Source organism: Schistocerca gregaria, chromosome 7, assembly GCF_023897955.1.
Source record: "Schistocerca gregaria isolate iqSchGreg1 chromosome 7, iqSchGreg1.2, whole genome shotgun sequence".
In the NCBI taxonomy this organism is placed as follows: Eukaryota; Metazoa; Arthropoda; class Insecta; order Orthoptera; family Acrididae; genus Schistocerca; species Schistocerca gregaria.
The window spans coordinates 322,575,430-322,602,866 of NC_064926.1; the positions used below are offsets into that span (position 1 = coordinate 322,575,430).

Below are 27,437 nucleotides of genomic sequence, written 5' to 3' on the forward strand. Positions count from 1 at the left end.
AGAACCGCAAGACCACCGCGAAGATTTAGGATCCTAACAATGTGACACATGAAAACTGTATGCAAAGTTGGCTTTCCATCCAGATTACAGCCTTTTTCAGGCAGTGTACTAAGAATTACTTCAATTCTGTTGGGCATAAGCTGGGAACCCCTTCATAATTTCCCTTCAAGGTGCTAGTCTCATGACACTATGGGAGAGTCTCTACAGAATTCATGAAGAAAAGTACAAATCCTGTGTTCAAGTGTGCTGTCAATAGAACAATATATGTGTACTTTAAATGGGAGAATGCTGTTAACCTTCAACAAGTTGGAGACATTGTGCTACTATGCGCTCTCTCTCTCTCTCTCTCTCTCTCTCTCTCTCTCTCTCTCTCTCTCTCTCTCCCCCTCCCACCCACCCCCAAGGATCAGCCCACAGACATCTTGACCATACGACTCATATGTGGTGCTGCACGTAAAACAACAATACGAGGGTGCCTGCCTCACATGATGAGTGTTCCCGGTGGCACACCGGCAGTGCAGGCTTCATTCTTGTGCAACAGCTGTGCTAAGTGAAAGGTCATCTCACAGACTGGGGAAGTTAGTTACCTGTCATTATAGGATGACAGAGCACATGATCTTGGACTTGTATTCTGCAATTAATGTTCTCTGTTGCTTGTGTAGTACTGTGCTCAGCTCACTTCTGTGTTGTTGTTAATAAAAAACTGCAGTTACTACAAAAAATGCACCTAAAATAATTCTGTAAACCACAGTATGCCAGGATAGCAGCGGGTAATAATGAGGTTATTGATGCTGGCTGCCATGACCACAAATAGCTGCTGTCAATCATTGTCACTCTGCTGTCAGTATCACACTTGCAAACGAAATCACCATTTCCAAGGCAATTGATGACTATCTTCCAACTGCACCATTATCAGATGATACCACCAGAGCAACATGACAATGTTTTATTAAGTTTAAGCTCTAGCACTAACTACAGCATCCACAACATCCCTCTTCCACACACCTACTCTTTAGCTTACAGCTGAGTGGCAGAGGCAGCAAGGGAAACAATGGGAAAGGAAAGGAACACAATGTAAAATAGTGGGTTTGGTGGGAGCAGGACGACACAACAGGACAAGACTATGCAGACAGCGGAAAGGAAAGTATTACCGTTTAAAGGAGTGAAGAGGGAGACACGTCTTACATCCAACTCCAGCCCAGTCACCTTGCCTCCCAAGTCACTTGATTAACTCATTCACACTATTCCCTCTGAAATCTATCCTGTCCTCTGTTCCACCTTTCCCTACCTCCCTTCCCAACCCATTCCTCTACTTCAAGTGCCATACCCAACTTCCCCCACATTTTGTGACTGGGTAGAAATACCAATGTCCCATTCCAGTCTCTTTCCTTGCTGACACTGCCTCCCCAGCATGATACTTCAATTTCCTCCATCCCTTCCACATTCCTTGTTCCACTCACTCCACAGATCAGAGACACACTTCGCAGGTTTATATACTAAATGAGCACTCGCGTGAAACACTGTTCAGATAAATAACTTAACCGTCATAAGCAAATAACTGCAGGGGTACAATAGTTATATTAATCATTAAAACTGCACAGATGTGCAGACAAATACTTCCATAAAAGATTCCGGAATGTTTAAATTTATATTCAATGTTAACCTATTCCTTTTTTAAAAGCTTTTTTTGCAACTAAATGTCTGCATTTTAAATCTTCTCTACTTTAGCTATTGTCAATTATTTTGCTCCCCTAATAGCAAAATTCATCTACTAATTTAAGTGTTGCATCCCGATCTAATTCACTTAGGATTTCCCAATTTAATCTGACTATGTTTCATTACTCGCGGTTTAGAGCTCCATGTCTTCATAAAATACACGATTAGTTTCACCTCGCTTTCAGCAGAAGTACAGTTCCTATTGAACAACACAAATATTATAAGTACAGATCACAGATATCAATATGCACAGTCTACTGTAATTGGATACATAAAAATATCTACTCACCAAGTGGTGGCAGGACAACACACACATAAAAAAGGTTTTACTTACGCAAGGTTTTGGAGCCAGTGGCCCCCCTCCTGGCAGAAGAGCTGAAGGGGAAGGAAGAAGGGTGAAGGGAAAGAACTGGAGAGTTTTAGGAAAAGGGGTAGAGTTCAGAAAAATCACCCAGAACCCCAGGTCATGGGAGACTTACCGGACGGGAGAAGAAGGAAAGACTAATTGTTGTAGATAAGGCTTTCCTTCTCATTCCATGCAGTAAAGTCTCCCATGATCCGGGGTTTAGGATGACTTTTCCAAACTCTACACCTTTTCTTAAATCTCTCTTCACCCCTCTTCAACCCTTATGCTGGAAGAAGGAGCCACTGGCTCCAAAACCTTGTGTAAGTAAAATATTTTTGTGTGTGTGATGTCTTACCACCACTTGGTGAGTAGGTTTTTTATCTATCCAATTATATTGTCAAAAATTGATTATTTTCATTGTTATAATATGCACAGTCTGTCACTCTAGTTGCGGAACCTGACATTTGGGGTTTATGAGTTGGATCTTCAGCTCATCAACATAAAGCAGAGAGATATTTTCACAAGCATCAATTCATTAGTTCAGTGCTGATTTACATAAAAGTTTTTTCTAAACAAATTAAGACATTAAAGAAAAGACAGCTCAAATAAAGCTGTGTGTGTCACAAATAATAACCAACAAAAATAGTAAAACAAATTAAAATCTCAATAATCATTGAGTACATGGAGTCAGTATTTGAAGTCTCTTGGAAATAATTTTTGACCCATCCCAAGTAGGACAGTAACTGATGATCACTGGAGCACTAATCCCATGACGAGTAATTTCTGTTCAGTAGATAAGAGGTGTTTGAACTATACCACGATAATCTGATCTTGACTTTTTAGACAAAAAAAGAACAGGTGTAAAGTTTCATCCATTTTTCAAAGTGTTCCATGTGTAATGGGACATGCTCCTCTAGCATTACTTTTCCTCAATAGTAGTTGTCGATATCAATGTTACTTTTCAAATTTTGGACAGGTCAATATTAGCTCAATTGTTTTTCTGAAAACTTTCATATAATTTTACACATCTACATCCACATCCATACTCTGCAAGCCACCTGATGGCTAAAATTTATGAAAAGGAATTACTTTATAAAATATTTTAGTTTCAATGTTGTAATCGATAAGTACTAGTTCTGAATGTACAGTTCATTTTTTTTTTAAATATCGGGAATTACAAATTATATGCACACTTAAAACTTCTATTACACAATCCTGTACTGTTTATTATGTTTATTTATGGATTCATTTATGAAATAATAATTGAAATTAATAATATAATGAAAACTAGTAGGAATTCATTTGTTAAGAAAAATTGAAAACCCTCTGGAATATTGATATTTCTGTGAAGTGTGAGAGTCTTAAGCTTGCCTCTGGTGTGATCAGATGTACTTTTGTGTAATAGATGTGAAGAATGTAATTTCAGCTTAGTTAATGTGAAAGATCAAAATACTGTAAAATATACTAAAATGTGAGAAAATCAATGGAAAATCTACATAAAAAATTTCACAGCAACGATCTTCCAATTTATTTAGTTCAAACCAACCATGAGGACCTGATGTTAGATTTTCAGCTTCAAGAATCAGACCCCTAGGTCAACAAAACAAGCTAAGTTAACATGAAATTTTACTGTAGTCTTGACTCCTCTCAAATCTTCATAAAAGACTATGCTTATTAATGGCTTGGACTGGACATTGCTTAATGTGGACAATAGCAGGAAGGAGGAGGGAAGGAAGGAAGGAAGGAAGGAAGGAAGGAAGAGGGGAGATTACACCCGTTACAACAGTCTCATAGAGAAGTGTATTTTGACATACCATCCTTCTGAAAATACAATAAATGAAGAAATATGTCCATGGATGACCATGTAAGATTTTGTGTACATGAAAGACCACATAAACATGATAAGGCTGCACACTGTACTGGACTAAGTAGTGGCTATGTAATAAATTTTGAGGCACGAGTCAAAGGAGGTTCTCAAACAATGCCTGATAAATTGTTGTGAGGCTGGTATCTGCCCATAAACTGCTGAACAAAGTCATACTGATCCTTCATACTGATTCTTCAGTTTCTCCCTGCATATTTTTTGATCAAACAGTCCACAAGCATACTGCCAATCTATAGTGCTCAGTGGGGACAATATTTATGCAATCAGACATCAACATGTACACTGATGAAATGAGCTCATCCGGGCACACAGCAGACTTAGAACCCCTCCATCCACAAGCCATTCCCTACAAAATCCAAACCGGAGGACACAAATCAGCAGCTGCAGAGATGATGTTTGTCCCTCTGTAGTAGTATAGGTGCATTTACTCTGTGTTCCGGGGAGGAGACTTCCCAGCCATCACAGATATCACCAATGTAGCTGAGAAGATTGCAGCACAACTACCACCTAAAGCTGCCAAAGAGGTGTGTTGTGAAACTTGTCATGTTCTGATGAGAACTAGGCCTACAAAGTCAAACATTACTGCTAAGAGAGGGACCCGAGTTTGTTGTCAGAACTTTCGACAAAGACAATGCTACTGATGTTCTCTTCCACAAGGACTACACTGAGAGGATCCAGTACCTACTAAATGACTCTTACGGAAAGTTAAGTGCTGACATCACCAAGAAGATGGAGAACAGAACGTGAGCACGTCTCATGAACTTGGATTTATCAGAGAAGATCATTAAGCACTTGTTACCCAAAGAAGCGATTCCACCACGATTTTATGGACTCCCTAAGATCCACAAAGATGGAGTACTATTATGCCCCAATGTCAGCAACATCAGAGCTTCCACATATTTCTTGGCAAAACACCCAACAGAAATACTAAGCCCTCTTGTGGGTAAATGGCCACATCTCATCTGCAACCCTGTTGATTTTGTGAATCACCTCAAACTTTAAGCTGAAGGACTCGAAGATATCCTGGTGAGCTTTAATGTCATTTCATTATTCACCATGATGCCTCAATAAGAGTCACTACAATTCATTGGCCGGAAATTTGACAGGAAGACACCAGCCCATTCAAGCATGTGCTAACCTCCATGTATTTTCTATTTGCTGTAAAATACTATGAACAAACAGCGTAATGGGCAGCCCTCTCTCAACTGTGATTGTGCACGAAGAAGAAACCCTGATGTCATCCAAATGGAAATCCACCCACTGCTTTTTTCCTTTATGTGGATGACATATGTCATCTGGCCCCATGGATGAGACAAACTTCTTGAATTTTTTGCACATCTAAACACCACACATCCCAACATCAAATTCACAAGAGAGACTGAAGCAGAAGGAAGATTACCATCCACGAATGTTATGGTCAAGGGAGGAGCTGATGGCAACCTAGGCCACAGTGTATATTGGAAGAAAACTGGCCTGTATTTGCAGGCAAACAACTGTCACAATCTCACACAGAAGACTGGCATTCTACACAGAGTGTACACCATCTCTGATGCAGAGTGTCTGCCCCAGGAAGTGGAACACCTCAGAAAATTGGTAAAAAGAGAGAGAGAGAGAGAGAGAGAGAGAGAGAGAGAGAGAGAGAGAGAGAGAGAGAGAGAGAGAGAGAGAGAGGAGAAGAAGAAGAATAAGAATGGTTACCGTATTTACTCGAATCTAAACCGCACTCGATCTAAGCCGCACCTGAAAAATGAGACTTGAAATAAACAAAACAAAATTCCCGAATCTAAGCCGCACCTGAAATTTGAGACTCGAAATTCAAGGGGAGAGAAAAGTTTTAGGCCGCACCTCCAAATTGAAATAAAGTCGATCCATTGTAATATGAGACACAATTTAGGTCGAATGATTGACGATACAGCTACAGTAGTTTGGTTCAAGTCGTAAGCTTAGCAGTTAAGCTTTACCAGGTAGCCATTGCTATGCGTCAGGCGCTCTGTCCGTATTTATATGGGTACCCTTCTTTTTTCACGTGCTTCGTCTGGTTTGAATCGATTGCTTATTTTGCTTTGATCTGATAAGTGTCGTTTTCTTTGTTATAGGTGTTTATGTCACTCTAAGCTGAAAATGCATTACTGTACTGTGTCATGCATTGTTTGTCACATTCTGATAGTGCATATTTACGGCTTGCTTTTGTGCGCACTACCATCGCTTACAATTAAAAAAAAAAAGAGAGAGGAATCGGCTCATTTGCAAAACAATGGGAAGAGACTGCGATTTTTTGTTACTTATACTGCCGCTTTCTTTGATAATGATCAACAAGAACCAAATAATAGACTGCGCATGATAGAACGTGTTCTGAACGAGAGTTAGGGGAAACTTTTTCTCCATTTGAAAATTTTTGTGGCCGCTTCCTTAGTACATCAAATTCTGCACAGAAATGAGTCATCTTAGATTTAAAAATCCAGTCAGTTGCCGTGCTTCATTTCTGTCTGTATCAGTATTAGGCATAAGAATAATACGAATATAAACATGATATGATATGTACATTCTACCACGTTTGCTGTTGTCTCACTGTAGTTTCGTAGTTTAAATGAGATAGCAGCAAACACGAAAGAATACATGGCAAGATGTTTATATTCGTATTATTCTTATGGTGAAGAGAATACTGCATGTGATTCACATTTCATCAGGTTCCTATTAGCAACCATCTCTTCTCACAGGTATGAAAAAATTCAGAACGTAGATTTGGCCATATTGACAAACATCCCAGTCGGATTTTCGTAGTACATTGAAATTCTGCTACATCCGAAGATGAACAATACAGAATTTGTATTTACTTTGTTGGATAATGTATGAAAATGCAGTGGTCGAAACTCGGGGCAGAGAAAAAAGCTCGTATTCCAACTTTTCTTTAACTTTCTTTACTGATGCAGAGGTTTTGGTGCCACTATTTATCTTTGTGCCTATAAAATGCCTGTGTAACGCTACATATATTCGACGACAGCAGTTAGTTGTGGCGGCACCTACCAACATTTTTCAGAACTTCCTCTTGCTTTGCACTCTATTCTAAGCCGCAGGCTTAGATTCGAGTAAATACGGTACTCAGTATGGCAGATTAGGCATGCTCTCCATTCCATCACTATGGAGATGGAAGAAGTCACAGAGAAAGAGGTAGCCACTGCCTTTATACACAGTACATTTGTGCACTATTTGGAAAAATGCGTCACAGAGAAAGAGGTAGCCACTGCCTTTATACACAGTACATTTGTGCACTATTTGGAAAAATGCATTATCGGACAGCGTTAAAGATGACCTCTGTTTGTGGAAGGCAAGGGTATATTAGATTCCAAGCCAATGTGCCAAGAGATACATTGAACAGACAGTGATCACCATTGAAGATCAATGCCAAAAATACCAGCAGCACACTCAACTAATGTACCCCAACAAGCCACCAGCTGCAGAGAACTGTTTCCCCAAGAAACGTGATGGAATGCGAATGTACCATGATTTTAGCACATACTTTGAAATACTGGGGCAGTGTTGGTAGACAAGCCATCAAAATTCGCACCAGGGCCAATCTCATCAACTGGGACTGTGGCTATAATCTCAACAAGTCTTGGGCGCCAGCACTGCATCCAATTAAGAAGTAATTCGGCAAACACAATGATCTGGTGGCCAGGGTGGACAGAGTAACTACACCTACACTACCTCAGGCACTGGATCGATCGCCTCCACAGTTGCCAACAAGCATTCTTGGCATGGACAACATAGGGAATGGCTCGCAGTGGGAGGGGATATACATCGGCTGCATGCCCCCAGGAGCTCATCATCAGCTCATCTGATGATGGTGACATGTCTGACCACCAAAATATTTTTTTTACTTGATGGACATTATGAACGACAGTACACACATGGAGCATTCAGAAAAAAAATAATTAATTAAAAAAAAAGCCCACCAGATTTCAGCCAACTTCACATTTCTTCAAGCACAGAGCTCAAGACGGGATCTAAGCTGTGGGTACTGTAAGCAAATTAAGGAGATCAATCTTCAAAGATTTAGTTAACTAACAAGAAAAAACATGAAATCATCTAAAGAGGTAATATCAATGTGTTGGCAATGAAATGGAGTAACAATAATATTTCACATTCATTACCCAGAAGGTAAAATGTGTCATTTGGAACAAATAAATGAAGATAGTTGTGCTAAAGCCACTTCTATTATTAAATCAGTCCATGCAAACAGTGCATGGTACCATTATGTTCCAAAAAGCCAAGCAAAATTTTTCAGGGGGTCATATCTTGGCTTCTATTGGTCACAGATATAAGGGATCAAGAGTATTTGACAGCCCTTAGCCTTGTGACTATTTGCATACTGACTGGAAGAATGGGCATACTGCAGCTACCCTAAGTACAGGATCAAAATTTAAACATTACACACTTGCTCCAGGCAAACTGAGCAAATCAGTTGGTTCTTCTGTGTTGGGTATGGTCTAAGTCGGCCCTCAGGCACCTTTTGTTCAAGGGCAGTTTCTAAGAAAATCACAAAAAATTGCTGATATAGCTACATTTTTGATTTATATTCATGGCAAATCGTCAAAATTTTTGCTGTATACTCTTAAGATGAACTCAGGGAACCCTGAACCTTTTTTTCAAAACCACTATCCATTAAGAGGTTCAAAGGTACTGTACTAATGCACACAATATTCAGTCTGAGGCACAAATGCAGTTTTAATTGATATAATGAACAAATGGTAAGGATTCTGAGGTCACCAAACTATGTTTTCAATTTCCAATTCTTCAAAAAAAAAAAACTATACGACAAGTACTTCATGTGTATACAGTCTGTCTTGGCATGGAAAATGTTAGAGGGCCTCACCAGCAGAGTGATGTGAATTTATTTGTAAATAGTCTAAAGTGAAGTTGCATTGGATGGAAGACCTGTGCTCACTTTAAACAAGAGGAAGTATCTATTTTGTAGAGTGGTCACTTTACACTGTACATTTGTAGCACTGCTTTAGTTTTTTCCCCCTTGGGTGGAGGTTTTTTTGTATTTGGATGAAAATATGGTGATTTCCATTTAGACAAAAAGAACTCTTGTGTTCTTAGTTAATATTCTATTATGTATACTTATTTGTTGTTTATATGCAACAAAGTATGTAATGTGGCGACTCAGTGGGTGATGTTTGAAGTGGTCACTGCAGCAAGTATATATCTACTAATACCAATATTGCTGGCCCCTACTTCAATCACAAGTGAGGTAGATTATTCCTACATATCAGTCAGGGGCCTGAAGATGGTGTAATAAAGTACAAAAACTGGTTGCCTAATAAAATAAGGTTGAAATTTGATGGCTGGAAGGTGTTTAATATGACATCATCCACTGAAGATGGTGTGCAACAAGTAACTAGTAGAACTGTAAAATTTAAAACTGTCGTAATGTGAACACAGATGCACTGTCTGCAACACGTATAATCCATAACTGACAGTATGCTTCTCATGGCTCTTAAAGATACAATATCAATGACAGCAATGAGGTTTTGCTTAGTGTATTAAAGAAATGTTTTTCAACATCCACAACCCAAACAATACAACTTTGTGTTAAGAAATGATATGAAGCTCATCCTAAGTGCAAAAAAATAAAATGCTTGTATTTAAAAATGCACTTTCTTTAATTTTTTACAATATAAAATATTCAAAAATAGAATAACTCATTACATCATTATTTTCAAAATATTGTTACTGTATTACAGTCACTTCTACAGAATGCAAAAGCAAAAGAAAGCAGTGCTGAAAATAGCAAATTATTTGCAAAAAATGTAAACTATGATGCAAGACCACCTACTTGAAAATTGTTAAAACTGTAGTATCTACAACCTTGTATTACCAGTCAGTATCCAGATATTAATTTTTTTTAAGTAACCCATTTGCGTATGTCAAAGAAAAGAGAAGGGAGGTGGGCGAAGAGAGGATAGAGAAACTATTTACAAAGGAAAATCTCACGTTCCAAATAGTGTGTAAGGTTCTGAGCATACGGTCCCTAATTTTCCCACATTTGGAATAATCTGGCCCATTCCACCTTTCTACTTTGACAGAAAATATAAAAAAAAAAAACTGTAAAAAATAAAGCAGTTGATAGGTACTAATACAGTGCAAACCAGCTGTAAAAAACTGAACAGAAAACATGTTTCACGTACCTGACTACATGTTGGAACAGTTTAGCTTCCCGAATGCGAAGTGTGTCTCTTTCGAGAACAACACTGAGTGTATCAAGATCAATATCTGTAAAACCATCAGCGGCTAAAGCCTCTGCTGTATTTTTGTCAATCATCTCTAAGCAGAGAGCAGTCAACTGTGGTTCATCAAAGAGGCGTGCTTGAGTGAGTAACATAAATGCATTATCACTACCTAAATTCCGTTTCAAGAAGTCAACACAGTGGCGTTCGAGTGCAGGTACAGCATACTTCTTGGCAGTATAAAGAGTGGTCATAACAGTTTCAGGTCCAATTTGCACTTCATCTGAGTACAGGAACCTACAAAAAATAAAACACTAGGTTTACTTTAGAAATATAAGCAGCTGACAAAAGATCATAATCTTTTGCTAATAAAAGCTTATATTTTAGTTTTCCATGAAATTTGGTATAGGGAAGTTCAGTCAGCTCAGATGCACATTATGATAGTAAATTACTAAGCATGGAAAAATGTTTTTCATGTAAGTTTCATTTGTCACATGGTTGAACTGATACCTTTAAGTGATACAGACTATTAAGCAAAACTATTCTGTAATAATATGATGAATAAGATTTGAAGTGCTTTACTTCAAAATAAATAAAAACGCTTCTGGAGTAAATGAAGCTGTAAGCAGTCACTACATATCAAGTGAATTAATTAAATTTCTTGAGGGACATCATTTTCCTGTATAGGCTGCTGTTTTATTTTGAAACAACCACTTTATTTCATAATTTAATGATTAGCTAATTTTTCCAACTTGGACATTATCAAACTAATATATTAGTCATGGAATCCATAAGTAAAGTGCAACCCTTATATAGGTTTTGTGACTGTGCCAGCATTCAACACATTAAAATATGTTAGTGTAATGTAATGTAACACAGTGTAGTGTAGTTATAAAATCCATGTAAGTGTTGGCTAGTCAGTTTCATACAGTATGTTTCATTTGTATAATTAGCAAAATTACATGGAATGAGTCATTTTACATTCAAATTACACATTAATGTGAAAATATGGCTACATACTCATCATCTACCATTTTTCTAAGTACAGTTGTGATTTAGTAAATCCTAACTGTTGCCTTATGAAATAAAGTGGTTACTTAAAAATAAAACAATAGCCCACACAGGTAAACGACTTCCCTCAAGAAATTCACAACTGTTGTTCACCCATATATACAAAATACTACCAATGTAACAAAAGATGGCACAGGTCCACCCTGGCTTTAATGACACTTTTCTGAGAATGTTGGTAAAACAATGACTGTAGAGAAATTGATAAAGGAAACTTCATAGTATCTCATTCATCAATGAGAAAGGCTACGGATGTAGCCTACAACAGTTTGCAGTTAGATGGTATAAAAAAGAGTCTGTTAGGAAATCTTAGAATGTTTTTGCTACATGTAAAGTCAACAGATAGATCCTCACAAGGGTAACCCCCCCCCCCCCCCCCCCCAAATTTAATGGGAAGCCCAGTGGATAGTTCATTAAAAACTGAACATTATTCAAGCACGAAAACAGGTAGAAGGCATACTGAACTATGGAAAAAGAAGCGAAACAGAAACAACGAACAGTCCAAGCCCAAGAGTGCTAGCCACGACATCGTGGTTATATGGTCACAGTACTGAACTGCGACAGGAGAGATCCACGTTCTAATCTTCCACGTGACCACTCCCCCCCCTCCAATAAGAGATTCATTACACAAATACATCAAGACAGAATTCAGCTCTTGTGATCACTCTTTAATCAATGTTGTTGATATTTTATCATAACCAATAGGATATTTAGATTTTAAGGATTTTATGATGGATGCTACTTCTTTGGGAGACATGAGTGTTATTTCCTTTTTACTGAAGTTAATTGTGAAGACTGGCCCCAGGTACTGCACTGCACTGTTTACCAAACCTTATAAAATTGGAAATTTGCGGTAAGATCTTATGGGACCAAACTGCTGAGGTCATCGGTATCTAAGAAGCTTACATACTACTTAATCTAACTATGCTAAGGACAACACACACACCCATGCCCAAGGGAGGACTTGAGCCTCCGACGGGAGGATCTGCGTGAGCTGTGACAAGACGCCTCAATCCATGAGGCTACCCTGCACGACCCAAACCTGATAACCACAAGCTGTCAGTACTAGAAGCAAAGCACTTGTTTAAGAGGTTTGCAACACTATATGCACTTGTTACCAATGTCTCACTTATTTTTAGAGCTACTCTACCTGTCCTCCTTCCTTTTTGGCCCCATCTGTCTCCGTCTTCACTAAATTCCATATAGCTTTTATTTTGCTGCCTGATGTAATTATTCTCTTCTCATAACAAACCTGCTTAGCCTTCTGGATTACTTACTTCAGTATTTTGCAGTATTCTTTGTAATGCATTACAATGATTTGATTTGATTTTTTATTGGTCCAGTTTTATCATATAGCACAAATTGTACAATTGATATTGGACAGGTCAAAGATAAGTTACAATAATACATAGTATTAGCAATTAAAACTAAGTACCTACTACAATTAATTTTGTTACTTATTCAGAAATTCTGACAGAATAGAAACAGTGCTTTATTAGAAATGCCTTTAGTTTAGCTGTAAATATTGGATGAGTAGTATTTTTTATTTCCTCTGGTATCTTATTGTGTAGTATTACACCAATGTTAATTATGCTCCTCTGACAGGTGGTTGCCCTGTGATATTTTTGATGTATATTTTATTCCCCTCTGGTACTACAATTGTGTACACTTTTGTTCTGTAGCAGTTTGCCTGTTTTCAGGAGGTAGTCCCTAGTGAACAAGATAGTTTCAAAAATGAATAAACTTGGAACATTTAGAACACCAAGCTCAGTAAAATGGGATTTACAGGACTCAATCTTTTTAAGGCCACAAATTATTCTTAAAGCTCCTTTTTGCATTCCAAAAACCTTTACACTGAGAGTTGAATATCCCCAGAAAATGATCCCGTATCAGATTAGTGAGTGGAACTGTGCATAGTATGCCTGCAGTAAGGTTGTTTTGCTTGTTGTAGGCTTTAAAATTCTTAGGCCATAGCACACAGATGATAGTTTTCTACTCAAGTTATTTATATGTGTGTCCCACTTTAAGTCTTACTGAACCCAAAGACCCAAGAATTTTGTGACACATTTGATTAGTTGGAGGAATTAAATGAAAATACACACACACAGTTTTTTCAATATTTATAATGAGTTTGTTTTTTGTGAACCACTCAGAAAGTCTTTTCATATAACTTTCTGCTGTGGACCGCAAAGTTTCTAGACTGGATCCAGTGAGCAATATGCTGGTGTCATCAGCAAACAGGATAGTTTTTGTAGGACTAATATATTCAACTAAGTTGTCCACATAAATCAAGAAGAGTAGTGGACCTAAGATTGAGCCCTGTGGTACACAATATTTTATTGGTAATTCCCTAGAAAGAAAGGAGTTGATTCTTGTTTTATTCATTTTGTTGAATTCATACTGAAGTGATACCTTCTACCTGCAGTTTTTTAGATATGAACACAATCAGCTATCTGCTACACCTCTTACTACTCGTATTTCTAATTTTTCGAGCAAAATGTTATGGTCCAGAACGTCAAAGGCTTTTGATAGATCTAGAAAAATACCTGCAGATAATTTATGTTGACCAAGGGATTTTAAAATGCAGTCTAAGAATTCGAAAATTGCTGTCTGCGTAGATTTAGACTTTCTAAAACCATGATGTTGTACTGTAAGAGGTGCATATTTATTTATGAAACTTAAAAGCCTGTCATAGTAGAGTTTTTCTAGAATTTTTGAGAAGGAACTTAACTGTGACACAGGTCGGTAGTTTAATATTTTTTTCAAAAGAACCTTTTTTTAGCAGTGGTGAAACTTTTGCTATTTTAAAAATATCTGGGAATACACCAGTTTTTAAAGAGAGGTTGAAAATTTTTGCCAAGGGTTTACTATGTGGTGAGCACATGATTTTAAATATGAAATCAGGTACTTCATCAAGACCACTTGACATTTTATTGCTTAATGATTTAATGTTACTTATAATTTCATTGGGGGTTTGTTTCATACACATACATAGAAGCAATGAAGGTCACTGACTTGGTGGAGAAACTTGGGACTGGTCCTCGACAGTGTACTTGAATGAGGTCTTCAGCTAATGAGGTGAAGTATTCATTGAATTTTTCCACAACTGAATTTGGGTCTGTTACTTTTGAGCCTCCTAGTGTTAATGATATATTCTTTTTCTTTGGCACTGAACTAGAAGTTTCTTTCTTTATAACTCTCCATGTGGATCTCATTTTGTTAGATAGATGAGTTTCTTATCAAATTGTCATTCCACATAATTTTTGCCTCTTTGACTACTCTAACATGGATTCTTTTGTGGGCTTTTGAATAATCTGCGAATTCTTGGGTCACTCTATATTTTTTACAAGAGTACTGCAGAAATCTGTTTCTCTCACTCGAAATTTTTATGCCTTTAGTTACCCATTGCTTATTATTGTTAGGTTTTACTGTTTTTACTACTTTTGGAAATGCTACATTAAAATAGTGAAGAAAGATGCTCTGAAAACTCATGTACATGCTATCAACATTGTTCTGAGTCGCGATGCTTTCCCAGTTCTCCTTCGCCAGTAAGAGATTAAAAATTCTAATGTTATCTTCAGAAAAGGTTCTTTTTTCAACTACTTTTCCGGAACTGCTACCACTTGTTGTTGGCATTTCTATACACAGCAGCTGTGCCACATGATCACTATAACCCATGTTCAGTACTCTGCTTGTGAATCTGTAAGTTCTTTCTGAGATGAATATTTGGTCAATAATGGAATTTGCTAACATCAGAGATGTTCCTACATGGTAGATACAGTCTCCTTTTTGTCCCACAGGATATATTTATTCCTTGTGTAATCCATGGTTTATTTTTAGGCTTCTGTTTGATTTGAGTTACCTTTAGGTGCAAACAATTTTCAAAAGATGAAGCAACTTTACTAATGAATGCTTTTTATTGTCCATTTGAGTCAGAAGTATTGTAAACATCCATCCAGTTCATATCATTGAACAATCTCCTAAAATTTTCAATTTTTTTACTGGTTTATTGCCCTCCTATACTCAGATTTAATAGATTTTTTATCCTGACCAGTTTCAACATTTAACGCAAGATGGTGCATGTCAAAATCAGATAATCCATTTACCGCTAGTTTTGTGACATGATTTTTTTCCTTGATTTGTCTACGACAACATTATCAATAGCAGTCTCTGAGTATTTACATACCCTAGTTGCAAAGAGGATGGAGGAGCGGACAGTGGTTTGGGGCACACACACTTGTCCTTGGGGTGGGAAACTGCCCCTAAAGGTGGAAGAATCACCAACGGCCAATGACACGAGAATGCAGAGGGCAGTGGAAACCACTGCATTAAAGACACATAACATGTCTCCACAGGACCTGTGGCTTGTAACTGAAAAAGTGTCATGATGATCTCTCCACTGGCAAAAGATTACGGCATAGTCCGCCATTTGGATCTCCGGCAGGGGACAGCCAATGAGTAAAAGACTGAATAACTAATTACAAGTTGGGGCACGGAATGTCAGAAGCTTGAATGTAGTACAGAAGCTATACAATCTGAAAATGCAAATGCAAAGGCTCAATCCAGATACAGTTGGGGTCAGTGAAGCGAAATGGAAAGAAGACAAGGATTTCTGGTCATAAGAGCATAGGGTAATATCAACAGTAGCAGAAAATGGTATAGTGGGCATAGGATTCAATACAAATAGGAAAAAAGTGCAGAGTGTTTTTTTACTGAGAATGGTTCAGTGACAGGATTTCTCGTATCATAATCGACAGCAAACCAACATCAACAATGATAGTTCAAGTACACATGCAGACATTGCATGTTCAAGATGAAAAGAAGAGAAAGTATATGAGGATATTCAAAGGGTAATACAATACACAAATAGAGATGAAAATCTAATAGTCATGCTGAGCTGGAATGCAGTTGTAAGGGAAGGAGTAGAAGAAAAAGTTACAAGAGAGTATGGGCTTCGGACAAGGAACAAGAGAGGAGAAAGACTAATTGAGTGCTGTAATAAATTTCAGCTAGTAATAGTGAATACTCTGTTCAAGAATCACAAGAGCATGAGGTATACACGGATAAGGCCACGTGATACAGGAAGATTTCAGTTAGATTACATCATGGTCAGACAGAGATTCTGAAATCAGATACTGGATTGTAAGGCGTACCCAGGAGCAGATATAGACCCAGTTCACAATGTAGTAGTGATGAAGAGTAGGCTGAAGTTTAAGAGATTAGTCAGGAAGAATCAGAACGCAAAGAAGTGGGCTATGTAAGTACTAAGGAATGACGAGATGCACTTTAAGTTCTCTAGGGCTATAGATACAGCCATAAGGAATAGTTCAGTGGGCAGTATGGTTGAGGAGGAATGGACATCTCTAAAATGGGGCAATCACAGAAGATTGAAAAAAAAAAAAAAAAACATAGGCACAAAGAAAGTAACTGCGAAGTGACTATGGGGAACAAAAGAAATACTTCAGTTAATCGATGAAAGAAGGGAAACTTAGGAACAGGGAAGTACAAGTCACTGAGGAATGAACTAAATAGGAAGTGCAGGTAAAAGGTAGATAAATCAAAATAGAAATGACTGTCGGAAGGACTGACTCAGCCGATAGGAAAATCAAAACAGCCTTTGGTGAAATTAAAAGCAAGGGTGGTAATATTAAGAGTGCAATGGGAATTCCACTGTTAAATGCTGAAGAGAGAGCAGATAGGTGGGAAGAGTACACTGAAGGCCTCTATGAAGGGAAGGATTTGTCTGATGTGATAGAAGAAGAAAGACATGTCAATTTCCAGGACATGGGGGATTCAGTATTAGAATTGGAATTTAAAAAAGCTCTGAAGGACTTAATATCAATAAGGCAGAAGGAATAGATAACATTCCAACAGAATTTCTACAATCATTGAGGGAAATGGTAACAAAACAACTATTCACATTGGTGTGTAGAATATACGAGGTTGGTAACGTACCATCAATTTTCGGAAAAATATCACCCACACAATTCCAAAGACTGCAAGAGCTGACAAGTACAAGAATTATCGCACAATCAGCTAAATAGCTCACGCATCCAAGTTGCTTACAAGAACAATATACAGAAGAATGGGAAAACAAATTGAGGATGTGCTAGATGACGATCAGTTTGGCTTTAGAAAAGTTAAAGACGTGCAAAAGACAGCTTTGACGTTGTGGTTGATAATGGAAGCAAGACTAAACAAAAATAAAGACATGTTCACAAGATTTGTCGACCTGGAAAAAGCATTCAACAATGTAAAATGGTGCAAGATATTCAAAATTCTGAGAAAAATAGGGTTAAACTATAAGGAGAGATGGATCATATACAATATGTACAAGAGCCAAGAGAGAATAATAAGAGTGGATGACCAAGAACAAAATGTTCGGATTAAAAAGAGTGTAAGATGGGGATGTAGCATTTCGCCAATACTGTTCAATCTGTACACTGAAGAAGAAATGATAGAAATAAAGGAAAGGTTCTGGAGAGGAATTAAAATTCAAGGTGAAAGGCTACTGATGATATGATGCACTGGTGACATTGCTATCCTGAGTGAAAGTGAGAAAGAACTACGTGATCTGCTGAATGGAATGAACAGTCGGACTGAGAGTAAATAAAAGAAAAACTAAAGTAATGAGAAGTAGCAGACATGAGAACAGTAAGAAACTTAACATTAGGATTGATGGTCACGAAGTAGACGAAGTAAAGGAATTAAACTACTTAGGCAGAAAAATAACAAATGACAGACGCAGTGAGGAGGACATCAAAAGCAGACTACCACTGGCAAAAAGGGCTTTCCTGGCCAAGAGAAGTCTACTGGTATCAAACAGATGCCTTAATTTGAGGAAGAAATTTCTGAGAAAGTACATTTGGAGCACAGCATCATATGGTAGTGAAACATGGACTGTGGGAAAAATGGAACAGAGATGCAGCGTTACAGACGAATGTTGAATATTATGTGGACAGATAAAATAAGGAATGAGGTGCTTCTGTGCAGAATTGTGGACGAAAGGAATATGCAGAAAACAATGACAAGGAGAAGAGATAAGATGATAGAACATGTTATGACATCACGGAATGACTTCCACGGAACTCGAGGGATCTGTAGAGAGCAAAAGCCATAAAGGAAGACACAGATTGGAATACATGCACCAAATAGTTGAGGATATAGTTTGCAAGTGCTACTCTAAGATGAAGAGGATGGCACAGGGGAAGAGTTCGGGGTGGGCCACATCAGACTAGTCAAAAGACTGGTGACTTGAGAAAAGTTGCGAAGTTCACAGTAGGAATTTAATTGAATGGCAGAATTACTCAATCAGTAGTTGTTCACTGGCAGAAATTTTCAATAAATCTACATTAAAATCACCAGCAACCACTATTTCCTTTTTTCTACAGTGAGGTAGGACAGCAGAGCTTCCAGATTTTTTATGAAGAGGTTAAAGTTGTGCTCTGTATATATTTACCATTATAAAGTACTTATTGTGAAATACTACTACTGTTGCACAAGCTTGTAAGTGCTGCTCTGAGCAAAATTTATTAATATTCTGGACATGAAAACAGATTGTGACAAATGTGGTAACTACTCCTTTCTGCATGTATTCTCTACAGAAGCCAACTCAAATCTTGTAACATTTTGCATATCTATACCAGTGCTCACATAATGTTCACTTAAGCTGATTATATTAACTGTTTTTCTCAAATCTAATTCTTCAACATAAATAAGCAACTCGTTAAACTTACCCCTTAGTCCTTGGATATTCTGATGCAATACGGATAACCGATTTTGTGCACTGGCTGAATTATAACTGGATGAAACTAATTTTTCTGCCAATTTTTGAATACCTCCAGTTTCAATCAGAGGCTGCCTGCATGAATTGTGTACATTAAAATTTGCTTTCTGGCTACCTGCTTTAACAGTGTGAATGTCATTTTTCAGACTGTCTCTAAACATCTTTTGTTTCTGCCCTCCCTACCCCAAAAACTGCTATTCTGTCACTCGTAACCACTGATGCTTTACCACTTGTGATAGTGACCCATTTAAGTTATTTGCTGTTAGCCCCGACAGTTTTTGCTCCCCTTTCCTGCTAATGCGAAGGCCATGCCTAGTACAGTCCCACCTATTGATAGAGTCAAAAGGAAGCACACCAATATGAGACCCCATACCTGATCCAAGGATATGGATATGGATATGATGATCAAGTTCAATAGCGCAAGGTTGCGGGCGGACATGATGTCCTCGATTAAGTTCCTGCAGATGTTTGGATTGATAGCAAAGATTGTCAAATGTAGTGTCTGCCGAGAAAATATGAGGTTGGCAAGAGTTCTGGTGTCTCAGACCAGGGACAAGTACATGTGGCAGTGTCTAAAGGACAACCTTTGGTGCTGCATTACACACGGTACCTGGTTTGATAAACTAGGTTGGCCATGAGAGAGATTGTTTTGATGACTTACTATTTCTGTTATATGTCCTCTATTAGTTTATGTGAACATGAGACTGGAGTGAGTGAGAGGACGGTGTTAGATTGGTTTCCTTTTTGTAGGGAAGTGTGTTCCGAGTATGTTAAGTATAGGGATAAGTTGTGTGAGCCGGGGATGATGGTTGAGACAGACGAATCATGGATTGGAAACAGGAAGTATGGGAGGGGTAAGTCTCTGGTTGGTTTATGGGTGTGGGGGGTTGCTATTCGGGGGTTGCGTATGCTGATAGTGTTTTCAGGGATTTGGAGGGGAGCTTTAAGAGCGAATTGGTGGGGTTAATTGAAGAGTATACTGAGGAGGTGAATACTGTAGTTTCACATGCTTTTTCGTCATACAGGAGTTTGGAGAAGAGGGGTTATAATGATTTAGTTGCAAACATAGTTTTGAGTTTAAAAATTACGAAACTGGAACTTGTACTAATACAATAAAGGGCTTTGGAGGGTGGTTTAATGAGTCATAGGGAAGGGGAAGAGGCACTGTTCTAACTGTTTCAGTTGTAGGTGTTCGTGTTTTGGTGTCATCAGCTGTAGCTGACCTATATAGGTTAAGGGAAGTGCCCGATTCCAATTTTTGTTGTTTTAGGTGTTGGGCTTGTGGTATTGATGGTTACAGTTGAGCTGCAAGGGTCACTCCAAAGTAAATGCACAATATATTTTTTAATCCATCTTTTATTCTATGTGTGTGAAAGTTTTACAGTGTGTAGATAGATCCTTTAAGAGAAATATTTTTATTCCTCCACACAAGTTCCATCCCTCTCAATTGCCTTACACTATCTTGGAACCAGCGCCTGTATACCCGCATGGTAAAATTCTGGACCAACTTGTTGAAGCCATTGTTTGGCAGTCTGCACAAAGGAGCATCTTCAAACCTTGTTCCACGAAGAGGGTCTTTCAGTTTCCCAAAGAGATGATAGTCATGGAGCCAAGTCAGGACTGTAAGGCGGGTGTTTCACTATTTTCCATCCGAGTTTTGTGATTGCTTCCATGGTTTTTCGACTTACATGTGGCCGTGCATTGTCGTACAACAGCAAAACATCCTGCTTTTGCTGATGTGGTCGAACATGACTCAACCGAGCTTGAAGTTTCTTCAGTGTCGTCACATATGCATCAGAATTTATGGTGGTTCCACTTGGCATGATGTGCACAAGCAAGAGTCCTTCAAAATTGAAAAACACTGTAGCCATAACTTTTCCAGCAGAAGGTGTGGTTTTGATTCCGCCCCCCCCCCCCCCCCTTGGGTGAATTTGCATGATGCCACTCCACTGATTGCCTCTTTGTCTCTGGTGAAAAATGATGGGGCCATGTTTCATCACTTGTCACAATTCTTCCAAGAACTTCATCTCCACCATTCTCGTACTGTTCCAAAAGTTCGTTGCAAACCATTTTTCTTGTTTCTTTGTGAGCCACTGTCAACATCCTGGGAACCCACCCGGCACAAACCTTTTTTAACGCAAACACTTTCAGTATTCTGCAAACACTTCCTTCCCCTATGCCAACGTAGCGTGACAATTCGTTCACTGTGATGCATCTGCCAGCAGTCACCAATTCATTAACTCTCAGCACACTGTCTGGAGTGTGTGCAGCACGGGGCCTGCCACTGCAAGGACAATCCTCTATATTGCCGTGCATGCTTTCATCACATAACCTGCTTTCCCACCGACTAACAGTACTGCGATCGACAGCAGCATCTCCATACACCTTTTTCAACCTTTTGTGGATGTATCTCACTGTCTTGTTTTCACAGCACAAGAATTCTATGACAGCACAGTGGTTCTGACAAACGTCAACTGTAGCAGCTATCTTGAGGACCTGCTGTGTCGGCACCACTCACAGGAACAGGTTGAACTAAGTTTGAAAACAAGCGGGAAGGATGTATATACACACTGTAAAAGGGCAATTCCATGTCTAATCAACAAGTGCTACAACCTGAACCTCTCAGATTTTTTTGAAATGAATTATGCATACACCAGTCATAAATCATGACAAATTAATTTTTTCACATTTTTCTGACTAAAAGTTACCGAGTAATGGACCTTCAAAAATTGAAAAGATGACAAATTTTTGACTTGCAGAACAATGTTATTTTCTTTACAACTCGTGTTCTAATTAAGCTAGAACAATAAAATTTACTTCATTGGAAAGCTCTTTTAAAGAGCTTTTATATGATACCAAACATCATTAGTTTAATACATAAATACACATTGTTTATAAAAATAACATTGTTGAATTTATCGAATTTTGAGAAACTGTATTTTTAAAATTCTCAAAAAAATATTTATGTGAAAGATACACTTTACATCTACATATTGTGAAAGTTTCAACTTGGGATGACCATGGGATCACTATCAAAAGCAATTTTACGTTAAGGGTGGTGATTTAAATTCCTAAAAACTAGATTATTTTAGATATTAGGCCTACTTCTCACCAGCTATATGTTGTTGTGGAAATTAAAAATAACTTATAATTGGCAAAAGAACATATGCTTTATGCTTCTGTAATTAATAAATACAAAATGTAAACTTAAAAAAACAGAGAGAAATGAATACCTGAGAGCAGACCTAAATTCAATTAGTAATTACTATTATTTACAAATAGGTGTCTTATTAGTGCACTTCTTCATACTTCGAATTAATCAGTCTGTTGCACATCATCATTTCTGCACTGGATAACTTATATGTTCGCCTTGTGGCAGTTTCAGGGTTCACAATTGACACTACTTCAATACTGCTTATGGAAAGAATGTCTCGATGACTCGGAAATGTAAAAGATGGTGATGGTCCATGTGGATGTAAGAAACCAACTGTGATTTCAATCTTCTCCTGATTTTTTTCAAGTACACAGGTTAACCACCTGTGTCCATTATAATCACAAGCAACATATCCTTTTATGTCTTTGAACAGTATTGTATCACTGTCAGAAACTGTCACCAGTTCAATTTTACTATCATCAGAGTTTGAATACACTTTTGTTATTATTTTGTCCTTGTTAAAAGAATAAAAGTGTGAAGTTTTTGTGTCCCTACAATTTTGCAGCATTTCTCAAATCTCTCCGTAAGTTTCGTTTCTTCATTTTTGTGATCTTCTTTAGTAGCATACTTGAAGTTCATTTCCTTTATGTTATCCTTGGCAAACATATAAAGTTGTTTTGGTGCCATTATTTGATCAGTGTTTGGCCGTTGCAGACTTGCTTGAGCTGCAAGTCGTTTAACTGTTCCACCAACACCATCACTAGCTCCCTCCCCATGCGAGATGGCTGAAAAATGCCACTCAGCTTCAGGTTGGAAATCTTCTTCATGATGGCACAGGTTGATAAAGTTCTTCCTATTTTTATAATAAGCTGCTGCTCCATCAGAGAAATAATATATTTTTTCTTGCTTTTCTAGTGAATGTAACAGTCAGGAAGTCCATCAAGTACGATTGGAACAAATGCACAGCAACAGTGTCATGTGTTAGGCATTCTGATATGATTACAAGACTTGTGTGCTCGAGTTTGTTCCCATCCTTGTAATAAGCAACAATGGGGTGAATCGTTGCTAGCATGTTTGTCCAGTGATAGCCTTGAACTTCGTCCTGCATGACAGAGGAGTAATTCTCAGAAAAGTCACAGATCGCTAAGACCTCGCCTTCTTTAAGTTCATTTCTCAGACTCTTTTGGAAGGTTGATTGTTGACTAGCAACAAAGGAAACATTCCATGTGGGAAAAATATATCTAAAAACAAAGATGACGTGACTTACCAAACAAAAGCGCTGGCAGGTCGATAAGACACACAAATATACACACAAAATTCTAGCTTTTGCAACCAACGGTTGCTTCTTCAGGAAAGAGGGAAGGAGAGGGAAAGACGAAAGGATGTGGGTTTTAAGGGAGAGGGTAAGAATGTGTGGGTCACTTTCAACAATAGGTGAAAATTGCTGACAATATTAACCAGAGATAAAATACTGAATAGATTGCAGATAATAACACCAAAGAATCATTTTATATATAATCTTTGAAATGAGAGATAGCTCTCTGTCCGCCCCCTCCCCCCCCCGGTTTTACAGCTATTAATAAATAAGGTAGCACTAAAGTTTAATAAGCAGTTATTCGTTTCAAAAGTACAATTTTTGGACCATGTAACAAAATCCAACACTGTAATATTTTCATGTGTAGCAAAATAATAGAAATTCACCTATCTGACTGTGATTTTGGAGAATCATGGTAAACATAAAATTGCTTTTGATAGTGATCCCATGCTCATCCCAAGTTGAAACTTTCACAATATGTAGATGTAAATTACCTTTCACATTTATTTTTTTGAGAATTTTAAAAATACAGTTTTTTCAAAACTCGATACATTCAACAATGTTGTTTTTATAAACAATGTGTATCTATATATTAAACTAATGATGTTTGGTATCATATAAAAGCTTTTTAAAAGAGCTTTCCAATGAAGTAAATTTTATTGTTCTACCTTAATTAGAGCACGAGTTATAAACAAACCAACAGTGTTCCACGAGTCAAAAATTTGTCGTTTTTTCAATTTTCGAAAGTCCATTACTCAGTAACTTTTTATCAGAAATATGTGAAAAAATTAATTTGTGGGACTATTTACGAGTTCTATAGGCATACTTAATTTCATTTAAATCCAAGAGGGTAAGGTTGAAAACAAAGGTTTCATTTGTTGATTTGACAGGGAATGACCCAAAACTTTCATAATACAGAATATTGGCACTAGCAGGTGAGGGGAATATCCTAATGGTTTTGTGGGTGTAGTGGAAAGTGGGATTTTTTTTTTTTTTTTTTGTTGTTGTCTTGTGTGGTTCAGGATTGTAGTGTGCTTTTTTCTATGTTTATATTTAGCTTGTCCCCATCCTAAAACTCCCAGTTCGCAACGTGCTTGTCCCATTAGTTTCATTATATTTTTGGAGGGAGATGATATTGTACTTACATGTATTTTCATGTTTGTCGCCATGTTATATAGTGATGTCTAAGGCGCCAGATTGGAGATGCTGAGAATGGTCATTTCTGCCATACTGATGATGTCACAGGTCAAAGCAGACAGGTGGAATCAGTTGCTCCTGTAATCCCCTACGTACTGAAAATCCGCATGAGATCTTAGCTCCTGATAATAAAGAACAGTACTGAACATCCATGTTATTTCGTACCCCTGTCTAGAGTATGGTGAAATTGTATTTAACAAAACCGTAGAAGTTAAGAAGTCTGAATCGCTTGTGTAATTTTTTGGATTTTATCTAAAACTATCCTTAACTCTCAAATAACTTATGTTGTTGTTTTCGTTGCTGAAATCCACAAACAAAACAATCCTTACTTGCTACTCACAGTAGTCCTTTATAAGAGCGTAAAATGGCCATGTAATGCAATGACATCTTTGGAAGGGTAAAGGCGTAAAGCCACAGTTTGTAGTTAAATTACGTATGTACCTCATGGCAAACAGTAGTTCGTTATCCTTCTCACACAAGCAGAAAATATGTATGGGAAAAAAGTGAGACTAGAATTTAACAAGGTCATTACAAACTTAGCATGAGCTCAATAGGTCAGAACTGGGAGGGAAATCAACTATCCAGCTTTTCAAAGGAGAAAATCTGAGTTGTGCCTTAAGGGATATGGCAAAGAAATTGGATAGCCAAACAAGGATATTAAATGCACCCTCCCAAACACAATCCTAGTGCTTTAAACCAATCACATCAAATGATGATATGTAGTCGCAGAGGAGAAAGCAGTAAATACAAATGGCAATGTAAAAGTGTGGTTTTGCTCTACGTTTAGAAAACTGTATTCAGGTCTATCATATCGAACAAAATGGCTCTGAGCACTATCAGACTCAATTGCTGTGGTCATTAGTCCCCTAGAACTTAGAACTACTTAAACCTAACTAACCTAAGGACATCACACACATCCTTGCCCGAGGCAGGATTCGAACCTGCGACCGTAGTAGTCGCATGGTTCCGGACTGCGCGCTTAGAACCGCAAGACCACCGCGGCCAGCATATCCAACAATCATACTTGCTGGTAAGTATTAAATCTGATTTCACAGTAACCAGTAGGATATTTAAATACAGTATTATTAAGGTAAGTACCACTAAATGTCACTCTGCACAGTCCAAAAGTACAACTGTTGACAATTTGATTCCCTTCATCACAGACAGCAGTACAAATATCTGACACACCCACAAAACAAGAATTCATTCATAACATATTTAATGTGATTCAAATATTCTAATGCAAAAATACATAACAAGCTTAAAAAATGTTAATAGCATTTTAAAAACTACTGCAAATTGAACATTCCACACAAACTTTTATCTTACATTCATGCTATAAGGTTCATCATACTTACTTCAACAAGGCAAGGAAAGCCGCAGGCTCCACATCAGGTAATTCAATCTCATCAGCTTTTGTGGCCAATGTACCATTGAACATGGCATCGAACACCGCACTTCCCACAGAAAGAACGAATTTGTGCGCAGGGATACGCTGTTGCTGTATATCACGTCCAACTATAAAGTGGACATCACAAAGAATTTCATTATTAAACATAAAAGCAAATCGCTCTTTCACAGTTGTTTTCGTTGCCTGCCAATTGTAAACAGTATGACTATTTGAACTGTGGGCCGACGTATTCGTTAGGCTTTGTGCTACTGACATTCCATTTGATGCGCTACCGTTACTATTGACACTGCCATGCCTTGCACATGCAGAAAAACCGTTTACATTGCATGGAGAACTGTCTCGTTCCGCAGAATTTGAGTGAAGGTGATTCTGTGGGCCTGAAGCTCCAAGAGTTAACATATTCTGAGGGACGTCTGCATGCTCCGTATAACCGTCCGATTCATCCATTCTTACGTTTCTGGCAGGTCTTTCTAATGGATTGAGTATGTTGTATAAATCCTTCGTTGAAACTCCCGGCGACATACTGCAAAATGACACACCAGCTAAGTGACAAATACAAATTATTGTTAATGTTTCATAATTACCAATATATGGGCGTTGCCAAATAACAAATCACAAAACAAACGCATCACCTGTAAATGGTACCCTTCTAATTTCTTCAAATATGATCCTCCACAAACTTTAACTTACAAGAGACAGGGCGTGAATGAACAAATTTACAGGGATTCGCTAACCATACAGACTGTACAGCTTTGAAAGCTGTAGTTCAGTTGGAGAACTAAGGCACGGCGAGTTCTATCGTATAGTTTTTCAATAGTTCAGGGCTGAAGAAAATTTGCTTCATGAAGCAGCATACTTCGATTATCGTAACAGTAACATTAACGAATTAACACAGTTTTCTTGATAACGTATTCGTTTCATTCAACTGAAATCCAATAAGCTTCCTTCACCACCAAAAGTGTACAATTGTTTGTACAACATTAATACCGACACTCTTTGGTTCACTCACAAACACCTCCCACTTGACAATCACGAAACAAAACATTACGCGCAAAGATATTATACGTACAATAAACGGCAGTACGTCAATCAAAGGTGATAAAGTTACGACTGGTGTCAGTTAACAATGGTCTTGCTAAACATTTATATATACGTTAATTCAGTATCTTCAAACAAAGGCTACTGATAAAGTCATTCATGAAGGAATAAAACAGCTACAAAGATAGACCATTTCGTGCCCTTCAATTAAACGAATGTGGCCAATTAGCATTTTCACTCTCTTGAATTCATGCATTCTCTGTTATTCTGAAACTATAATAAGTATAATGA

General features: G+C 37.8%; 1 protein-coding gene across 2 annotated transcripts in view; it reads right to left on the reverse strand.

Annotated features, from left to right (window-relative positions):
• The window catches only part of LOC126281414 (BTB/POZ domain-containing protein 2-like), a 74,492-nt gene extending 47,267 nt beyond the window's left edge, over positions 1-27,225 (reverse strand). Inside the window, exons 1-3 of one of the 2 annotated variants that reach the window (XM_049980350.1) lie at positions 26,741-27,225; positions 26,056-26,631; positions 10,139-10,474 (exon numbers count right to left, since the gene is read on the reverse strand). In XM_049980350.1, the coding sequence (XP_049836307.1) occupies positions 10,139-10,474; positions 26,056-26,630 (911 nt within the window). In that variant the 5' untranslated portion in view covers position 26,631; positions 26,741-27,225. Of the gene's footprint in view, positions 1-10,138; positions 10,475-26,055; positions 26,651-26,740 lie in introns of both variants that reach the window. The other variant, XM_049980351.1, reaches the window with a different exon arrangement.
• Positions 27,226-27,437: the final 212 nt, after the last annotated feature.